The 21,632-nt window shown below is 38.9% G+C and overlaps 1 protein-coding gene across 2 annotated transcripts in view; it reads right to left on the bottom strand.

The window, feature by feature from the left end:
- Window positions 1-21,632, bottom strand: part of ube3c (ubiquitin protein ligase E3C) — a 139,715-nt gene that overhangs the window by 58,821 nt on the left and 59,262 nt on the right. For both annotated transcript variants that reach the window (XM_055664478.1, XM_055664488.1), the window contains exons 13-16: window positions 18,188-18,348; window positions 11,307-11,539; window positions 5,729-5,833; window positions 2,245-2,332 (exon numbers count right to left, since the gene is read on the bottom strand). In XM_055664478.1, coding sequence (XP_055520453.1) covers window positions 2,245-2,332; window positions 5,729-5,833; window positions 11,307-11,539; window positions 18,188-18,348 — 587 coding nt within the window. The remainder of the gene's footprint in view (window positions 1-2,244; window positions 2,333-5,728; window positions 5,834-11,306; window positions 11,540-18,187; window positions 18,349-21,632) is intronic.

The raw sequence follows: 21,632 nt of genomic DNA, 5'->3' as shown, positions 1-21,632 counted from the left end.
ATATACCCTGACAAAGACCAAGTAAAACAAATTGTTTAGCAAAATCCCAATGACTGGCCATGTAAAAAATTAACAAAATCGAAAGCAAATACATCCTTATCAAGTACATTTTGTCATTGGTGTTTTTTATGTTTATATGAAGCAAAATAAAGTGTTCACTCTTTCCCACATTAAGGACAGCAATACAATTAACTCCGGACAAAGAGAAAAGTACAACATTATGAGGAATGAATTAATACCAATTTTGAACAAGTTATTTTTAATTATTTGCATTACCTATCGAAGCATATAACAGAAAAAGTAAAAATAGGTACTGTTAAGTCAGCATTTATTAAATATTTTAAATAATGTCCGTTGGTGTGGAAGGGACCCTATTAGTGGGGTTACAAAGGGAATTCCAGGACAAAGAAATAACAAAGGTTCATCACATTTCCACATCAGAATAATGAGATTAGAGAGAAACATTTGGCAGGTGATAGCATTCCCATCTATCCGCTCGGTTTATTTTCTAGATTGTAAAAATTACAATTTTGTGAAGTAGTGTTGAAAAATTACCTTAATTTAACATTTCCCACTAGGCTTAAATAGAAATATCATATTATGAACAATGTTTACAAAAATGGGAGAAAAGCACTTCTCGGTGAAACCTTTTACAATAACTAGATATTACTTGCTCATTCGCGCAGTATAAAAAGCATTCAAACAAAAACTGCCTGTGTAGCAAAGTTAAACCACTATCTTACCACTAGAGCTCAATTATTCTGGTCAATTAGTCAATTTTATCTGCATTTCTCCATCAAGTTTCTATCTTTCACGAGAAATATGTTCTCTGCTGATCAATGAAGTCTATTAATCATTCTAGTGGCTGCCATTTAAGTAAATGAAAAAGGGCAAACAAACACAGCCATATGTGCTTCAACAGTACTTTCATACTAATTGAGTTTATTCCATGTGGAGTCAAGTGGCATTAAACAAATCATACACACATTGTTATCTGCTTGTTTCACACTGTCCCCTTCGCTGAATTGCATTCAAAATTCAAGCCAAAATATAATCGCTTTAAAGAAAGTATTTCAGACCCTCAGGTAGACTTGAAAATTTGCCCAAACCTACTTAAAATACAATGTCTTAGAACAAAGAAAAATAATGTCCATCATGCAGGAATATCAGATAAACAGTTTACATTGAGGCAAATAATTTTCCTGTCTCTGGTCGATTTATTAGATTACAAATGGTAACATTTAATTTTTTACTTATTCTAATTTTCTATAAGACGACAACTCAAAAATGCTTTATTAATCTACATTCTATTAAATAATTAATTTAATCCAAATTGAAAAGCCTTCCAAACTGAACTACTCAGATAAATGGCTTCATAAACAAAGATATTGAGTCCGAATATCTTTGATTCACCAAATAAATAAAGATTAAGGAGGCCATGTGATTCATACAGTCCATCTTTTCAGGGGAAATGTTTTTCTACTCTTTGTTTTAAATGACACCAGGATTTTAATCTCCATTACCATATCACTCAAATTTAAACAATGTTTAAACTAGTTTGCACTTAAACAGTACTTTGATGCAGGAAAACATATTCTAAGAGCTTCACATAAGAAATGGTACCCATCCCCCAAGAAAGGGGTTTGCAAGAATGGTTTGGTAAAAGGGATCATTTAAGGATGATTGTGGATGTGCATTGAGAGGAAACAGGAATAACCGCTGGAGAGGAAAGAAAATGGGTTGTGCAAGAGGCAAAGGCAAACATATAGCAACCATGCATCTGCAAATACAGGAGTGATAAATAGATTAGCCCCAAATAAGAAATACAGCAGAATTACTATCGAAGATACAGTGGAACTGAGAACTGGAGAAAACCTTTTCAACTCTTTTCGAAATAGTCACCCTCTTGATTTTTCCCTGTGCCGACTGCCTCATAATCTGCCTGGATGTCTGTCTCATAATTGGATACATCAAGGGATGTTTTTACAAGAGCACTGTTCTTTATCATATTTTGTTCTCTTTAATTCTGTTTTGATAATACAGTGCAGACTCATTATCCACTGATGTTTCACACCAATTAGACACATCTACCCAATCTCTGGATTCCTTCAACCATCATCATTCATACTTCACTCATTCGAAATGTATTCATCACAATGGAATTGTTGATAGCAATTTCTGCAAACATTTAATGCAATAAATACCGCCAACATAAATGATCTATGCTGAGAGGCTGGCAATTACCATCTAGTGTTGACTGCAATGGTCCTATCCTTCCCATTCGACGCATCCTCCAAACATGCCTGGCTGAGGGCACATAGAGTTGGGTGACCTAGTATTAAAGAGATGCTGACATTAAGTAATTGTTAGTCTTAAAACAATAACTTCACAATTGATATCTTTACTTTAAATGCCTCACAGGAATTCAAATTAGTATTTCGATAAAACACAAAATGGCATGTCAAATAATCAATTCAGTATTGACAACTGGTGACCACAAAATGAAAGCAATTAAGCTAAGTAAAACACAAACAAAATACTGCAGATGCTGGAAATTAAAAGCGAAAAACTTGAAATACTTGTCAAGCAACATAGTGGGGGAGAGAACAGGCTTAATGCCTCAGATTGATGATCTTTTAACAGAACTGGCAAAAGCTAGATTTCACAGACTTTAAACAAGTATAGAGGGAGGGAAATAAGAATGAGGCAAGGGCAAAAAATGACTGCGACTGGCAGGAGATTAATTAGAAAAGGAATAATAGTGCAAAAATAGTGGCAAAAAGACAACTACCAGGTAAAGCGGTTGGAGAAAATGAAAGCACGAATTACCATTAGTGGCAATAATCACTATCCAAAGTGTTTTGACATTTCATATGAAGTTCACAACTTTACACATTTAATTAGTTCAATGATTTCAGCTCATCACCATATGCCCCATTTTTACAGACAATGGCTACAGGCAATGATCAGCCTATTTTTATTCTTGCTCTGGCCACATTGCAACTGCACGATCTTTCACAATTAAGAGAGAGGATAATGTTTCAATGATTAGAACTCGGGATTAAGTTCTGGGGCAACTTCTGGTCACCTAGTATATTAAAAAATTTGTTGCTCCAGAATTTATTATCAAACCCAAAACCATGTACGTTACAGCTGTCGATGACGTTGGTAAAATTGCACCTGGAACATTGCCTGCAATTGTGATCATCATAGTATAAGAAGGATGCGATGCACAGAAATGATTCACAAGGTTGTTACCAGGACTGGAGGGCTTGAGTTATAAGCCCTACATTTTTTACGGAGAGACTGGATACACTGGGACTGCTCTACCTGGAGCATTCTCTGCCGTAGAGTGATCTTAAAGAGGCATATAAAATAATGAAGGGCACAGGTAAGGTGGATGATCACTGTTTTTTTTTCCCCAGGGTGGGGGAAGGCAAAAACTGGAGGACATTGGTGTAAGGAGAGAGGAAAATATTTAAAGGGGACTCGAATGGCAATCTTTTCGCACAAGAGTAGCTTTGTGGAATGAACTGCAAAAGGAAGTGGTACGAGGCAAGTACAATTACAAAGATGAGAATACATTTGTGCAGGTATGTGGATTGGAAAGGTTCGGAGAAATGTGGGGCAAATGTAGGCCAATGGAACGAGCTCAAGAAGGTACAATAGGAAAAAAACTTCAGATGAAAACTAAAAGCATCGAAAAAACTTAACCAGTCAAGCAGAATGTGTGGATAGAGAAACCAATTATCTTTTCAGCCAGCAATTCTGTCTGTGAAAAGGTTACTGAGCCAAAACATTAACTTGTTTCTCTTTCCACTGATGCTGTTTGACTGACTGAGTTCATCCAGTATTTCTGTTTTGGATAGAAGTTATGGGCATTTCATTGGAATGGCAAAGATCACTGAAAAGCTAGCAAGCAGGTAAAAACATCAAGGATTTACTAATGACAAAGATGATTGGTTAAATCAGGGAGCTTATTTTGGTGTAATAATGTCTGTATTTCTGAGCAAAGGTCCCACTGAATGAGCAACTAACATCGGCCTAGTTATCAAGTCATGGATTTACAGGGTTATCAAGAACTAGCAAGAAGACCTGCAGCACCTGAGTGACAGCTGTATTTTGAAAGGATGTTCTCAAAAGTTCCTTATAGACATGACATCCATGTCAACTCATTGGAACCCATAGTTTATGACCGAATGAAACAGGGGAACATCATCCATATTATACTATCTGCTGAGAGCATGTGGAAGCCCAGTGAAAATAGTGGGAAGTGTGCACCACTTCCCAAAGAATACATCTACCCAACTTGTCAAACACCGGTTGCCCAATTCGTGGTGGTCTACAGATTCCACATTGCTCTCACCGCCTCAGAGTCAACAAAACCGGAGTGGAAACATGTCACCATTTATCCTGAGGAACTCCCCAAGAAGAGAAATCTCATGAGTGAGTTAGAGTGACCATTCAATTACTGACTTTCCTCCAGTTTCACATCCAGGTGGTACTGTGGTTGAATACCACTGCACCACTGGATGTGATACTGGAAGAAAACCTGCCACAAATACTTGACTTTGCTCTGTAATTCATGACTGAGACACATTATCTAAAAACCAACAAATTTACAAAAACAGATCAAGCATTTGTAAGTTTGTTGGTTCATTGGCCTCTAAAAGTTGACCCGCAAGCAGGGGCCTCCAAACTTTTCAGCATGAGGGCCACATTATATATTAGGCACAATTTTGCGGGCCGTAGGAAAAAATAAAGACATTTCAGTTTTGTTATACGGACTCAATCTTGGGGGGAATATTCCAGTTCCGATGCGCAAACAGGGGCAGTGGATAGACAAGATAGTCGATAACGTACGCAGGCTTGTAATGGACTTCAGTCACTCGCGTTTTCTCCGAATCGGAAATAGAGAAAGCGAAGGGAAGTGTCGGGGCTCGAGCAGAGGAAAGTGGGAGCTGGTTGGAAACTGGCAATGAGGGAGATGAAGCGTTAAAGTGGTGAACGAGAGCAGGAAGCAGCACCGATACACACATAATGTACCTGAGAGAGAAGTGAGGGAAGGGTCTGGCGGCGATTGAAACGAGGAATGATCTATGTATTCTACAGGGGCAGAGCCTGAGCACAACGGGCTCCCATCCGGAACCGGGAATTCAGTTTGAACCCATTCTTTCAAAGATCCGTTCCGAAGAAAACAAATCTGTTGTGTGGAGAGCAAATTCTGCAAACACGCTACAAATTCTCTGAGTCGCCGGTCTTTAGGACCCGGGGGAGCCCGGATCTCAGAGCTTGCTGCGGGCCGGATAAAATATTGTGGCGGGCCGGATGTGGCCCATGGGCCATAGTTCGGAGATCCCTGCCCTAAAGTATAAGGAGTTGATGAAAAAGTGGGATAACATAGAACTTCTGTGAATGGATGGATAGGTTCTCGACCCAAAACGTCACCCATTCCTTCTCTCCCGAGATGCTGCCTGTCCCGGTGAGTTACCCTAGCATTTTGCGTCTATCTTCGATTAAAACCAGCATCTGCAGCTCCTTCCTACACAGTGTGAATGGATGATGGTGCACTTAGTGGGCTGAAGGGCCTGGTTCCATGCTGTATCTCTAAACTAAATAAATATTTAAAAAAATGCATGTTATTCATTATTAATATCCAAAGTAATTAAGGAATTTTAAATTATATTCCTTAGTCCCTTCATCTATCACCCAAATTAGCAATACACACCTTATCAGCTCTGATATTAACTTGATCAGAAAGCCAGTGATCAGGAGGACAAAATTGTCTTCTTGTGTCTCTTGACTTAAGCATTTTCACTAAATTGGAGATCACCTGTAAGCAAGAAACAAAATAACAAAAATTATATACAATCCTTATATATAATCCTATACAAGCAAATGTTATATTTCATCTGCACATTTCTGGCTACTCAAGGGCTACTGGTCTTCTCGAACATCTAGTATATCAAAATGTACTGAAGTGCACGAGGAATTGTGAAATAACAATTTTAAAACATTGACCATGATTATTTAATGTTAACTACACCAACATAATGCAAAAACACTTCATATTAAACTTTTGACAATCAACTATCTTCTGCTTCAATTTTGACTTGCAGGTTAATAAATCAACATTCACCAACAATATGGCACTTCAACCAAAAGGTCATTATTTGTGTGGCAGCAGGCCATCTTACTTTCTTCCACATCCTTCTCCCCCCAAAATTAACGTCAAAACCAAAGCACACCCCAATACTCGTATTCAAACTCTCAGAAACCAAAGGAAATCGCATTGCTCATTTAAGTATGGCTGAAGCTAACTATAATGCTCATTCTATCCTAAGATTCCTTCATGCTACATTGAATGGATCTGAGATTTTGAAATGAGCTTTTAGTTTCTTATCATGTACTCTCTAGTCAATTCAGGGAAAATCTTTGAAAAATAATAAAACTTGAATTTTCGCCATGTAATTGTTAAGTGGTTTTGATGCGACAATCTAAAAGGTCGAGGTTAATAATTTGTTTCAGGAAGAATAACGACACCCTTCGCTGGATAACTAAGTGTAGATAATCAATGCAGCCATGCCAGGATCGTCCACTCACCAAGAACAAATAAATTACCATTGGTAATGAATATCCATTGACCCCTGCTGTAAAGTTCAGGTGAGGACCATGATGTTACTCCCAATGGAGAATGTGTGGCCGCACTATCTTCAAATATAACAAATGGCTAGATGGACTTTGAACTATACTCCAATATCAAGGGTGAAGAGCAATTAAAATACCAGACTGAAATGCAACTGAATATATGCAACAGTGATATGCACGTGAAAACAAACACCAAATATTTTCTAACACCATTTTGTTAAATTGGTATTCATTATCAATGGAAAGTACCATACCAACATTACACTGCGTGAACCAGAAAGTAATTTGTCACAGGTTTGTGTTACCTGCAAAATAACAAAACTAAGAATAAATTTCAATGCAAATTTGCTGTTCCAGTAAGTTCACAGCTTTGCAAAGAAAAATTGGAAATACAGCACCGTGTGTGCGCATAATAATTTATGATGAACACGCAAAACCTCAATAACTAATTCTTACTGCAATACATTTATCAAAAATATGAAAAATACACAGAATATAATAACCAAATTTATTATATTTCCTAGAAAAAGGTTTTGGTGAACTTCTAAGTTCCTATTACAGAAAACAGATTTTGAATTTTGAACACTATAATCTGAGGAAAGGGCAGAAATCCAAATTGTTGACTGTTTTGCAATGAATTAACTTGATCTGCTAAATATTTCCAGCTTTTTTTAAAAACAAATCTGGGATTAAATGTTGGATTAAAAGTATGATACTTAAGCCATACAAACTAATTATGGTCTAACCAAGCATAAAGATATATAAAGAACAATAATCTTCTTACACCTCGATTACTTTTGATTTGGGTATTACCTTAACAGGCTGTCATATAAACAATTTAAGTGACAAATGCCTCAAATTGTCTGCAAATGACTGACCACATCAATTAGCACATTGCTTGTAGCAAGCTTTAAAAAGGAACATGTATGGTCCACATTTACAGGAAGTACAACTGTCCAAGTGATCTTCAAGCTCACTTGAATGATAACTACGTTAAAACAGCTGCCTGCTCTCAAGAACAAACCAGCATTAAATTCAGTCAGGCAATAAATCAAATTGAACTCCAACTTAATTACTACAAATAAATTGACTAAAATTAGTCAAAAAACAAGAAGTTATTTTACCAATGATTCACTGGTCCTCCTAATTATAATTTCAAATTTACTAATATATTAACACAGTATTCATCTCAATCAAAAGATCATCAGTTACTATCCCTGCCAGTCCTAACAGCTTTCTTTAAGTGCAATGCATTATAAAGAAAAGCTGATTGGTTTGAATAGCAGCTATCCCTGACTTGTAGAATGAATAAGCATTCCTTAATTAGCCTATCAGGTTAAGTGCAAGCATTAATGGGTGCCTGCAAAACTCCAGCATGACATCTCTTTCCAAACACAGCCAAGCAGAATCTTCCATTAGCAATATTAATACAAGCTTAGTTGATCATTTTCATTCAATTAACTTCTTTCAATTATATAGATAGCTTTGTTCCGATTCAAAAAAAGCTGCAATAAAGGAACAGGAGAATTGGTTGATGGCTTCCATTCCACATTAGCGTGTTATGGGTCACTGGGAAATAAAACTATAAATCTAACGTTCAATCTGTGAAATGCATTTCATTTTTGCAAACTTTAAATGAAAGGCATCAATTGATGATCATGTTTCTTGTTCTATGACATTACAACCCCCGCACCCCCCCCCCCCCCCCCCCCCCCACCACACAATGAATATTCAGTTTATTTGTAACAATTATAGCCAGCAATACAGGATACAGGATCCAATAATAAGGTGGGCCATTTATAATTTAACACTTAATTTCACTGTCACTGTGAGCTCATCTTTTCTTGATTCCTATTACGAATATCCTGGCAACACTCATTCAAATAAAACCTATGAAAAGTAGAGCCTCAATTACATCTTGCACTCTTGATTGAATGTGCATATAAAGGGCAAGGACTCCCAACAGAAACTTTACACAGGAAAGAAGCCTCGGGAAAAAAAATCATTACCCATCCATCACTGCTTCTTTATCAAGGGCAACAGGAACCATTTTTCAATGAGTCTAAGGTATACAGGGCATGCTGTAATCTAATTAGTTTAGTCAGCACCTGCTACATTGCATATTTTACAAGATCAAAAAAGATAACTCAAAGAAAACAATGGCCAAGCAAATTTAAGAGTTTAGTTAATTTTATAGGTACGGCATGAGAATCCATTATGGAACATGGCTATTCCAATGTTCCATAAGATGAATTAAAAGCAACAAATCTTTGCTTTAAAAAAACCAGGACCCAGACACAAATTGAACTGATATTTAATGACAGCAATTGATTGCTTGGAGGGGGCTCTCTCAGTACCTGACGACTTCTAGGATTTTGAAAAGATAAAGAACGGTGCTTCCAAGGAGGTCTCATTTGCAGAGAATGTTCGTGGCCTTCAATTTATCCCCATTCCCCGGGTCCATCATGGATATGCTCATCATCCAAGCTATCCATCCTCCACCCTTGCTACAACATAAAACTAGTTTCCTGCCTGTCCCAGTTCTGCCGAGGAGACTTTGACCCTGTTATTAACAGCTTATTTTTCCACAGGTGGCGCTTGTTCTGCTGAGACTTGCCAGAATGTTCTTTTTTTTAAAAAGTTCATAATGATACTTGACGAATGTACACTGTACACTGACACTGACTGTACACTGACAATGACAATTAAAATTGAATCTGAATGCACCAATGCTATAGTGGGTAAAAATTACGAAGATATATGTAGCATTCTATCATATTCCGATACTTATATCATAAGATAAAAAACAAATGGATTATTTTAAAACAGTAATTTTAATTATATGACTACATACAGAATACTTGTTTGAAGGAATCATTAAACAAAAGTGCTATGTGATATTTTTAAAAGAGGTTACGATTTTAAAAAAGCAACTGTTCTACTCCATAAAACATTGATGCCACTGGCTATAAAGTGGATCCACTCAGTACAGATATAATAATAGCACTTATGGAAACAGTTTTAAATTCCTTTTTTTTTTAAGGTTATGGCATCCAGATTTACAAGTAGTGTTAAGATACCAATTTGCCATCAGACCAAATTAAATAAAAAGCTCAAGAGATGGCATTGTCTTCTCCTGATCTGAAAAACTTTGTACTACACTTATGAATGTGGGTTCATAATTGAGAAAATGGTCCTTTCAACAAATGGGTGAAGCCATCCCGCGGGCAACTCAAAAGATACATACGATTAATTAACCTGAGCTTATAAGAAAGAACGGAGAATGTAACACAAGACCTTGAACCTTTTCTACTATCCAGTAAAATCATCCTATATCCTATTCAAACTCTTGATTCTGTTAAAATACAATGATATAGGCATCTCAGTTTCCGATATGTGCAATTACTGAGCACCAATTGCACTTCCAAGCACATACAACCAACCACAGAGAGACTCTACTAATTTAGACATTGTGACAAGTAAAGCTCATGCCACACAAACAGCAGGTAATGAAGAAATCCAGCGAGAAAAAGCAGGTAGTAGCCTCGACGATCAATGGCATTACCTTCACTAAAGGGCCTGTCCCACTTGGCGATTTCTTCGGCGACTGTCGGCATCATTGATTGACGTATCAGGTCACTGAAAAAGTCGTGGCGTGATGCGGCGTGATGACGTATTGACGTGTTTCCTCAAGTGTCGCAACATTTTGCTGCTACGTCAGTCAATGACGCCGGCAGCCGGCGAAAAAAATCAGCAAGTGGGACAGGCCCTTAAATCCACCCTACCCCTCCCACATCAACATCCTAAAGATTACTATTAACAGGGACTTAATTGAATAGATATGTATACAAGGTGGCTACAAGGACAGGTCAGAGTCTAGGTTCTACAGCAAGCAACTCATCTCCTAACTCCCCCAAACCTATCCACCATCTGCAAGGCTCAAGTCAGGACTGGGATTGAATACTCTCCACTTGCCTGAATGAGGGCAGCGTTATTTACACTCAAGAAGCTCAACATTATGACAGCCCACTTGACAGGTGCCCCATCCATAATTATTCATTCACTTCACCACCAACATATCACCAGTAGCAGCAGTTTGTAACATCTACAAGATGAGCTGCAGCAACTCACCAAGACTCCTTCGACAGTACCATCCTGACCACAACTTCTACCGGCTAGAAAAACAAAAGGAGCAAAAGCTTTGGAAAAACATCGCCTGGACGTTGTTCTCCACACACCACACTGACTCTGAAATAAATCAACCTCCCTTCACTATAAAGATCCTCTCACTCCCCCAGGAACAGCATTAACTCAAGGACTCTAGCAATTCAAGATAGCAGCTCAATGCCAGCTTCTCAACGGCAATTAGGGATAGACAATTAAATGTTGGCTCAGCCTGCAAAGCCTTCATCCCTTGAACTTTTTCACCATACGTTTCCAAACAGTAACCTTATGATAGATACAAGAAACAATAAAAATAACATTTCAAAATACTTGGACACAGATGCTGGAATCTTGAGTAAAAAACAAAGTGTTTGAGTAACACAGTGGGCAGCCAGCATTTGAAGCAGACTCCAGCAATTACTATTTCAAACTATTTATTGCATCTATGATTCAACTGAAAATGTGCAAGGAAGTGTTTACTTCTTCTACTGTACCTTAAAGAGTTGAATCCATCTTTTCCTCTCAGTCTCGATTCGTTCTTGCATTTCTGCATTGGTACGGACACCAATGCTCTTAAATGCCACAATGTACTCTTCACGAACCTCTGGTTTGGTTTCTGGATATGCCAAATGAATTATTCCAAGGCAAGCATCACGGAGACAGCGGGATAATGTTACCAACTCTCTTAAAGTGAATGGCATCATTGTAACTGGCTGTTGGCCCACACCTAACAAGGCAAAATAGCAACATTACTGAGATTCATTGTCCATGTTTCAAATTATAGTTAAGAAAAGTGCCTCTGTACATATATATATATATATTGTTTTTTTAAATAACTACTTCATGTAATTTTATATTTATACCATCAAGGAATTTTGAATGTTTTACTCCTTAGAACAGACAGAGGCAAGAGAAAGATTAATGGTGATTAAAATCCTGAATCATTTAGATAGAGTAAATAAAAACTAGTTCAATGGCTAAATACAGTAAGAATCCAATGGACATTTTTGGTGTTCGACAGAAATAAAACACAGTTTCCCATGTAACAGGGAGCAGGGGAAATAAAACATGTCTAAAAGAGAGCATAAGAACAGGACATTGTGTTTGGGGCTGCGGGAGTGAGGCCACGGAGAGTTTAATGAATGTGCCCAAAATGGAACCGGGTGAGCCAGACTCTGAAACATCAGGATTTCCAAGCAATAATAACCAATTATCAGAGTTTTACAGTCATTGATATCAAGAGGAGATAGAATAAATACGAGTTTGGTAAATGTCCATTTAATCTTTTGCTCAGGTTTTCGAATATAGTGATGAGACATAAAACCCAAAGGCAGTGTATGTTGAGCAATACCAAGTTGACATTGAATGAAGGACCTCCATCTCTGTTTGCTTGTATTTGCACTTTTCTGACTGATTATATTTGACTTGCAGAGAACTTCCGGCATTCTCCATTTGTTTTGAATTTACAACAATTGCTGTTTTAATTCCAGCCACTAAAAGTCATACCTGATAACCTGTATATTGATTTTCTGATTTGTCTGCAACCTACAAATAAAACGCTCAAAGAATCTACATTGATATTTTATGCACTATTACAGCTGAATTTTATAAATTAAAGGCGATTAACAAAACTGCTAATTAGGCAATTATAATTTAATTTAAAGATTACTAGCCTCTTCTAATGGGTCGCTAAATTTGGAACAAAATCTTGTTGAGTCTAATCATTTTTCATACCTTCTGACTGAGCTGATCACCAACCATTTATCTCAGTTTTTTTGCTGTTTCCCACCATCACAGACAACATACTTTAAACCATTCAATTTACTAAAAAAAAACAGCTGAGAGCACAGGATACAGCAAAGACAAAAAGACCAGGGAATAATCCAGCTGCAGTACTAAAAAAGACACAAAGTGCTGGAGTAACTCAGCAGGTCATGCAGCATCTCTAGAGAACATAGATAGGTGACGTTTCAGATCAGGACCCTTCTACAGACATGATTCAAAACGTTCCCAATCCAAGTTCTCCAGAGATGCTGCCTGACCCTCCGAGTTACTCTAGCATTTTGTCTCCTTTTGTGTAAACCAGCATCTGCAGTTCCTTGTTTCTGCAGTACTGAAGACTTGTGCTCCAGAAATAGCTGCACTCTTGGTCAAGCTATTCCAGTATAATTAAAGCAAAGGGATTTACCCAATTTGGTAAATTACCCATGTTCTACACAAAAAGCAGGATAAATCCAATATCCTTCCACCGCTCACTCTCACACACACACACAAATCAGTCTACTCTCAAATCATGAACAGAGTGATGGAAGGAATTATTCAGTGCTGTAAAAATAAAACAATATTTGACCACCAATAACCTTTGTGCCAAGCATAAACTGTTGTCGTGTTTAGGCTTTTCAGATAGGCTATGAACATGCAGGAAATGGAAGTACATGGATCATGTGTAGGTAGAGATTAGTTTAACATGGCATCATGTTCGGCATGGATCAGGATGCATCACGGTTTATCGGGATGTATCACAGCGTGGTTGTGAAGAGCTCCATCCAAGACGGCAAGAAATTGCAGAGAATTGTGGACACAGCCCAAACTATCATGCAAACCAACCTCCCTTCCATTGACTCCATCTACACTTCACACTGCCTTGGCAAGGCCACCAGCATTAATCAAGGACAGGTCTCTCCCCGTACACCCCCTCTCCAAACAGATAAGAGTTGCAGAAGTGTGAAAAAGCATACCTCCAGATTCAGGGACAGTTTCTTCCCAGCTGTTATTAGGCAACTGACCTATCCCAAAACCAACTAGAGATACCATCTACCTCATTGGAGACCCTAGGACTATCTTTAATCTGATTTGACTGGACTTTATCTTGCACTAAACATTATTCCCTTTATCCTGTATCTGTACACTGTAGGCAGCTTGATTGTAATCCTGTTTAGTCTTTTCGCTGTCTGGATGGCACGCAACAAAAAATCTCGGTACACATGATAATAAACTAAACTAAAAGATATGGTGGGCTGAAAGTCCTGTCCCTGTGCCGCACCATTCTATGTTCCACATTCAAATTCTAGTTTGAGTTTCAGAAAAAACACTCATCTCAAGAACTGACCACAACCTTAGTTCAATCATAGACCAAAGAAATTATTGCCACAGAAGTCAGCTAAAAATAACTGTTCCTGGTATCAAGGCAGCATTTGACAAAGTATGTTTTTAAGGAGCTCCGATGACAATGGACATCAAGGGGAAAAACATGCTAATGCTCGGAGTCTGCTACAAAAGTTTGTCAGACCAGCATCTTTGTTCAACAATGACCTTGATTCCATCATATGGTTAGAAATACAGATGCTTATAAATGATTACACAACGTTCATATCCATTTGCAACTCCTCAGAAAATAAAGCAGTCCTGCACGGACTAAACCCTGGACAATATTTGGGCATGGGCTGAAACTTGACAAGTAACATTCACACCATAAAAATGTTGGCAACAACTGTTCTAACAAAAAAATCTAAAGATCTATTCTTACTGTCATCAAATTACGCATCAATGTCCTTGGGTTAATGACTTGGCAGAAATTGACTGTGGCTCCAACAGCAAGTCAAAGACGGAATATTCTATGGCAAGAGATACACCTCCTGCACCCCCAAAGCCTTTCAACCATTTACAAGGCACATGCCCAGAACAAGATGGAAAACTCTCCATTTGCCTTCAAAAGTGCAGTTCCAAAAAATTTTTTTTTAAATCCATCCAGAACAAGGCAGCCAGCTCCGTCGTAACAGTCATTCCCTTGCTACCATTATGGTTGCAGCATATGTCATGTGCAAAAAGATAGTGTAAATATTTGCCTGACCTACTCACAGTGCACATTTCCAAACCTTTAACAAAGAGGAGGAAATCAGTAGCAAACAAACTGCAACTCCTAAGGTTCCCTTCCAAATCATACATCCAGCTAATTTAGAAATATGATCACCCCTTCATCTGAATCAGGAGTCGTCAACCTATGGCCCACAGGCCGAATGCGACCCGTAACTCAAAATCATCCGGCCATCATGCGTTTTTTTTCCCGCAAGCAGCCGGCCCACAGGCATGTTTTTTTTGCTCAGCACGCCCCGGAAACATTCCGGCCAGCAGGCGTATATTTTTTCCATTCCTAACAATCCTGTTTGCTGATACAAAGAAATCGGAACTGATGTAATCCCACGAACAGGGCAAAAAGTGAACCTAGAACAGTGAGCACGGCAAAACAGCAGACAGTGAGCACGGAAAAACTTTGATTGGCAATGGCGGAAAGCGACTTTCCAATGGCTACAAAACGCAGGAAGGTGGATGCTCAGTGCCGAGTCTTCCAAGATACTTGGACAGAAAAGAACTTAGTTTCTTGTTGTGTTGCAATCCGTCCCGACGCCAGAGTTTCGATCATCCCGACGAGAGGGTCTGAACATCAGGCCGTCGTCACAGTGAGGAATGTTGATTCCACTGTAGTGGATGTTAATGCTAAATTGTGTTGGTCGTTGTTAAATCGTTGTTTTTGCAATGTTGATTCCACTGTAGTCGATGCTTATGTTAAATTGTGTGAAATGGTTGTGTTAAATTAAATCGTTACTTTTGCACAATAAACACAAAGTTGATCTTAAGATTCTTGAGGGTCGTTTCAATACCAGTGTCTCAAACTAACTCCTATGTTCAGTAGACATAATATTTCTTAAATAAATAAATATGTGAAAGTTTATTAACTATGGCGATAGATGTGGCCCTCCAACCGCTCACAGACCCGGGACCTGGCCCCGAGGCTGAACCGGGTTGCCGACCCCTGATCTAAATAATACAAGTCACGATCCAATTGCATTGTTGGATTTCCATCACCAGAAAATATTGGTGTTCCTTCACCAGAAAACTGGCTTACCACTGTTACTTTATCAAAGGCAATTATAGATGGGCAACAAATGCTGACCTTGCCAACACAAATGCATCCCCCAAAAAAAACTTACATTAAAGAAATTCACAAACATGCACACAAAATTGCCAATGGTATCCATTGTCCAGGTAACATGAGCAGGAAAACAATATAATGTTCAAAATTATCCAGTATTTCATCAGAACCGTCAATGTGGAATGATTGAACAAAGACAAACGGAGCTTGCCGATAATGCTTTCACAGTTCTGGTGAAGGGTCCTTACTTTTAAAAAACTCTTTCCACGAACGTCACCTGACTTGCTGAGTGTTCAAAGCATTTTTTGCCTTCATTTGAGATTTATTTAATTTTGGGTTATTATTATTCTCACATGTACTGAACTACAGTGAAAAGCTTCTTGATGTGTGCTATCCAGTCAGCAAAAAAACTATACACGATTACAGTCAATTTGTCTGCAGTGTACATATACAGGATAAAGGGTATAATGTTTGGAGCAAGATTAAAGATTGTTCGATCAAAAAATAGTTTGAAAATACCAAAAGAAGTAGATGGGAGGTCAGGACCGCTCTCTAGCTGTTGAGAGGACGGCTCAGTTGCCTGATAACAGATGGGAAGAAGCTGTCCCTGAATCTGGAGATATGCTTATTCAAACTTCTGTACCTCTTATCTGATGGGAGAAGGGAGAAGAGGGAGCCACCGGGGTGAGACTGGTCCTTGATTATGCCGAGGCAGCGTGAAGTGTAGGAAAGAACTGCAGATGCTAGTTTAAATCGAAGGTAAACACAAAATGCTGGAGTAACTCAGCGGGACAGGCAGCACCTCTGGAGAGAAGGTATGGGTGACATTTCGGGTCGAGACCCTTCTTCAGACTGATGTCAGAGTGGGCGACACAGAGATAGAATGTAGTCGGAGACAGTAAGACTAGTGGGAGAACTGGGAAGGGGGATGGGATGGAGAGAGAGGAAAAGCATGGGCTATTTAAAGTTGGAGAAGTCAATGTTCATACTGCTGTGGTGTAAGCTACCCAAGCGAAATATGAGGTGCTGTTCCTCCAATTTGCGCTGGGACTCACTATGACAATGGTGGAGGCCCAGGACAGAAAGGTCAGATTGGGAATGGGAGGGGGAGTTAAGGTGCTGAGCAACCGGGAGATCAGGTAGGTTAAGGTGGACTGAGTGGAGGTGTTCAGCAAAACGATCACTGAGCCTGCGCTTGGTCTCACTGACGCACAGGAGTTGACACCTGGAACAGCGGATACAGTAGATGATGTTGTCGAAGGTGCAAGTGAGCCTCTGCCTCACCTGAAAAGACTGTAGGTGTCCTTGGATGGGGTCGAGGGGGGAGGTTAACCCTGCTGAACTCACAGGCCCGCCGCTAGCTATCTTTTATACCCTTTTATCTGTATATATTTATTTGCCTATGTACTAGTTCAATTCATCCACATTGTACATATTGTTTTAACCAGTATTTTTACTACTTTGCACTCTGATTAGGTGCTAAACTGCATTTTGTTGTACCTGTACTTGTATTTGTGCAATGACAATAAAGTTGAATCTAATCTAATCTAAAGGGACAGGTGTTGCATCTCCTGCGGTTGCAGGGGAAAGTACCTGGGGAGGGGGTGGTTTGGGTGGGAAGGGATGAGTTGACCAGGGAGTTGCGGAGGGAATGGTCTCTGCAGAAAGCAGAAAGGGGTGGAGATGGGAAGATGTGGCCAGTGGTGGGATCCCCTTGGAGGTGGCGAAAATGTTGGAGGATTATATGCTGTATGCGATGGCTGATGGGGTGGAAGGTGAGGACAAGGGGGACTCTGTCCGTGTTACGAATGGGGGGAGAGAGAGCAAGAGCGGAGCTGCGTGATATTGAGGAGACCCTAGTGATAGCCTCATCTATAATAGAAGAGAGGAACCCCTGTTTCCTAAGGATTAGGACGTCTCCGATGCCCTGGAATGGAAAACCTCATCCTGGGCGCAGATGAGGCGTAGTCGGAGGAATTGGGAGTAGGGGATAGTCTTTACAGGAAACAGGGTGGGAAGAAGTGTAGTCTGGATAGCTAAAGGAGTCTATGAAATGCAGATGGAGTCAATGGAAGAGAGGTTAGTTTGAGTAATTGTCTTGGCTATGTCCACAACTCTTTGGAATGACTTCCAAATGTTTCCAACATCCAGTTTTTGGATTTTCATTTACACGGGGGGGGGGGGGGGGGGGGGTGAGGGTTGCAGGAAGGTAAAAACAGACAAGGTCGCTGAGAAATTATGTTTTGCTGCAAAGTATACCCAAGTAATCAAGAAATAACGAATCTTCCCCAGAAAGGACATCAATAATTATGCAAAACAGTCGTGGTTAAAAATAATAGGTATATGACATTCATATCAGTACAAATGTCACGAAAAAATATTTTCTTCAGCATCTTAACACTAAAGAACTAATTTAATCAATAATGTTCCAATTGTACATGTTACCTCCTTGAGCTTGCTCTCCAAAGAATTCGGTGTCATGGATTGAAATAAGGGAATGGCTGAAGAGAGAACTAAAGAGATAAAAGAGAGGTATGATCCGATGAGAGTCTTCAAGTGACATCGGAGAGCCTCGTGAGATCAGATGAATCAAAGGTACCATCGACCTTAAATGCATAAAAGCACAACATTAATCATGTTCCTGACAAATAAAATGTAAAACAAACAAATCTACACAAATTAAGCCAACTGAAAGCTGAGAATATATCTTTCTTCATCTAATCAGGGAAAATGTGACTGAAAATAATATGATGATTGTACCATAAATACTTTCTATAATTACTATTAAAACAATGGTATTGTTTCTTGGTCAAGGCAAGAACACATTGCCAATACTGGAAATCAATAAAAGGGATCATCTCCTTTTGAAGGTTGCTCAATAATTATTCTGTCTCACAAATGCTATACTTGAAAAGTAAATAGGCTGCACAATTTTCCCAATGCCCAAGTTACATGTGTCTTTTGAGGAAACATATCTGAATAAAAAATGAATTACTGCAGGGATGTCATTTTTTGAAGCATTTGGTGCCCGTATCAAATAGGCATAAGGAAGACTCAAAAAGGTAATGCAATTTAAAGTACATGGGTCTTCTGCTGAAGGGCCCAGTGGTTTTTATCAAAAACTATTTCAGGGCTCAGAAAGTTTCAAGCATCTATTTTGCCCTCTTATATAAACTGATCAAATTATGTTTTTTTAAATTAAGAAGTAACCAGTGACATTATATTTTATAGTAATTTTTAAAGCTTAGTTTCCCCACAACGTCTTGTGTTTCAGAATAATTGATAGTACAGGCAGAGCTCAGCGTAAAAGTGGATGTGGTCATCTCGGCATGTCCCATATTAATACACAGAACATTTTTTTACAATGTTTCAGGTACTTGGCAATGATTCATTGCCAGCAATACTTCTGAATGTTTTGGTGCCTAGAATGTGTTCATTTCATACTATTTAAGCCTCATCAATTCTAAATAATTCACATTCAAACTCAAACACTGAAAATTATTATTCATCAGCTTCCAAAACTGCTGTACTTCAGTAGTATGTTTATAGTACAAAAAAAATTGAAGCAGGAGTGGTTCATACATCCTGCCTGAGCCTGCTCCACCACTCAATAGCATGCCTACTTTAATCTTTGGTTTCACCATTTTAAGGATTAACTGCTAATCCTTCGTACCCATTTTAAATAGGCAACACTTTACTTGAGACTATGCCATCTGATTCTAAATCTGGTGAAATATTAATATCATGCTTTTCAGAATAATCTTTGGGGATCACAGGGAATTCCTTATGCAAAAGGTTAAATAAACTGCTCGCAGCGCAAGAACAGGCCCTTCGGCCAACAATGGCTGTGCCGAACACGATGCCAAGACCATCTCTTATCTGCCTGCCTCCATATTTCCCCATATTCATACGCCTATCCAAACGTCTCTTAAATACCACTATCGTATGTAACTCAACGACCAACCCGAACGTATGTTACAGGCAATCAGCACCCTCTGCAAAATAAAAACTTGCCCAGCACATCTCGTTTAATCTTTGTCCCTCTCACTTTAAACATATGCCTTCTAGTATTTGATTTGTCCTTCCTGGGAAAAGGTTGTGATTGTCTACCCTATCTACGCCTCACATAATTTGTTATTTCTATCTGGTCTCCCCACCACCTTTGGCATTCCAGAGAAAACAATCCAAGTCTGTCCAACCTCTCCCTGCAATTTATTACCCCCTAATCCAAGCATCATTCACGTAAACCTCCTCTGCACCCTCCCCAAAACCTCCATGGCCTTCCTGTATTGAGGTGATCAGAACCGCATACAATACTTCAAATACGGCCTAACCAAAGTCCTATAAGGCTGCCTCATGACTTCCTGACTCTTATACTGAATGCCTGACCCATGAAAGAAAGCAGATCATATTACTTCTTTATCACTCTATTTACTTGTGTTACCACTTTCAGGAAGTTATGGACTTAAACCTCAAGATCCTTCTGTCCTTCTCACTATTCATTAGTTACTTCAATTAAAGCCAAGTAAATGGTGATAATATTTGAACGCACTGTATAATGCGTACCTCTCTCAGCCCTCCTTTAAAGCAGTTCCTCAGACAAGCTTAAGTCCCCTGCCTTAATTACTCTTCATAGATTCCAGTAGATTTGTTTCATTACCTACCATGCGATATTTTAAGTAATGATACCAGTAACCGAAACCTCTGTTTCAAGCAGTTATGAAGGTTAATCAAAAAATACTCTAACATAGTTGTTAAAATCCTTTAAGTAAACCGCCTAATTGGATAAGTGTGACGTGTTGCATTTTGGTAAATTAAACCAGGGCAGGACTGGCACAGTAAATGGCAAGGCCCTGATGTGTGGTTTAGAACAGAGGGGTCTACGGGTACAGATACACAATTCAAGGGAAGTGGTGAAATTCATTGGACAGGGTACTGAGTACAGGAGTTGGAACGTCATTTTATAACTGTAGAAGTTGCTGGTGGGAGTATTGTGTATAGTTCAGGTCACTCAGTTATAGAAGATAAGCTGGGGAGTACATAGAAAGGATTCACAGGATTTTACCAGGATTGGAGGGCTTGAGTTATAAGAGAATGGATTGGCTGGACTTTTTTTTTACTTTGGAGGGTATGTGGTAGTGGGGTGGGCGAAGAGGTATATAAAATAAGAGGCATAGACAAGGTGAATGATCAATCATTCCCCAGGGTAGAACTTGAGGGGATAGATTTAAGGTGAGAGGTGAAAGATTTAAAAAGGACCCGGGCGGCAACCTTTTCAGCAGCCAAAGGAAGCTGTAGAGGGAGGTACAATTTCAATGTTTAAAGGACATTTACTCAGGTACATGTATATTAAAGATCGAGGGGGATGTGGGCCAAACGCAGGCAAATTGGACTAACTCAGGTAAACATTTTTGTCAGTATGAATGAGTTGGGCTGAAGGGTTGCTTCCCAGCTGCAAGACCTTGATTTTGTTTATTAGTGGTCATTCACTAAATGTTAGAACCAGTAATGCGTATTCTAGAGATATTTGTAATTACATAGGAAAAGCTAATCCTTTTTTAAAATTTCTCTGATGCATCTCAGCCAGATTTGATATTGCACAAATTTAATGAATTAATATATTGTATGGTTTCCACAGAACAGTAAATGTAAAACAGACAAGGCCTTTGAGGTGCGACATTAAATAGATTTTAAAAATCAGGAAAAAAATCAGATGGTCATTTTTATAGGATCACACTTTTTTTTTTTAAAGACAGTCCACTTAGCACTTGGAAAATTAAATGTAAACTCTGTTAAATTATACCTTTAAATTGGTAAAAAAATTCCTCCTTTAATACACATTCATCACAGAGTTAGGTTTGCTGAGAGGACATTCCGAATTTGGCCAGAA

The sequence above is a fragment of the Leucoraja erinacea genome, chromosome 2 (assembly GCF_028641065.1).
Source record: "Leucoraja erinacea ecotype New England chromosome 2, Leri_hhj_1, whole genome shotgun sequence".
NCBI classification, from domain to species: Eukaryota; Metazoa; Chordata; class Chondrichthyes; order Rajiformes; family Rajidae; genus Leucoraja; species Leucoraja erinaceus.
Note: the sequence above shows the minus strand (reverse complement) of the source record. Positions and strands in the feature narration are given on the sequence as shown.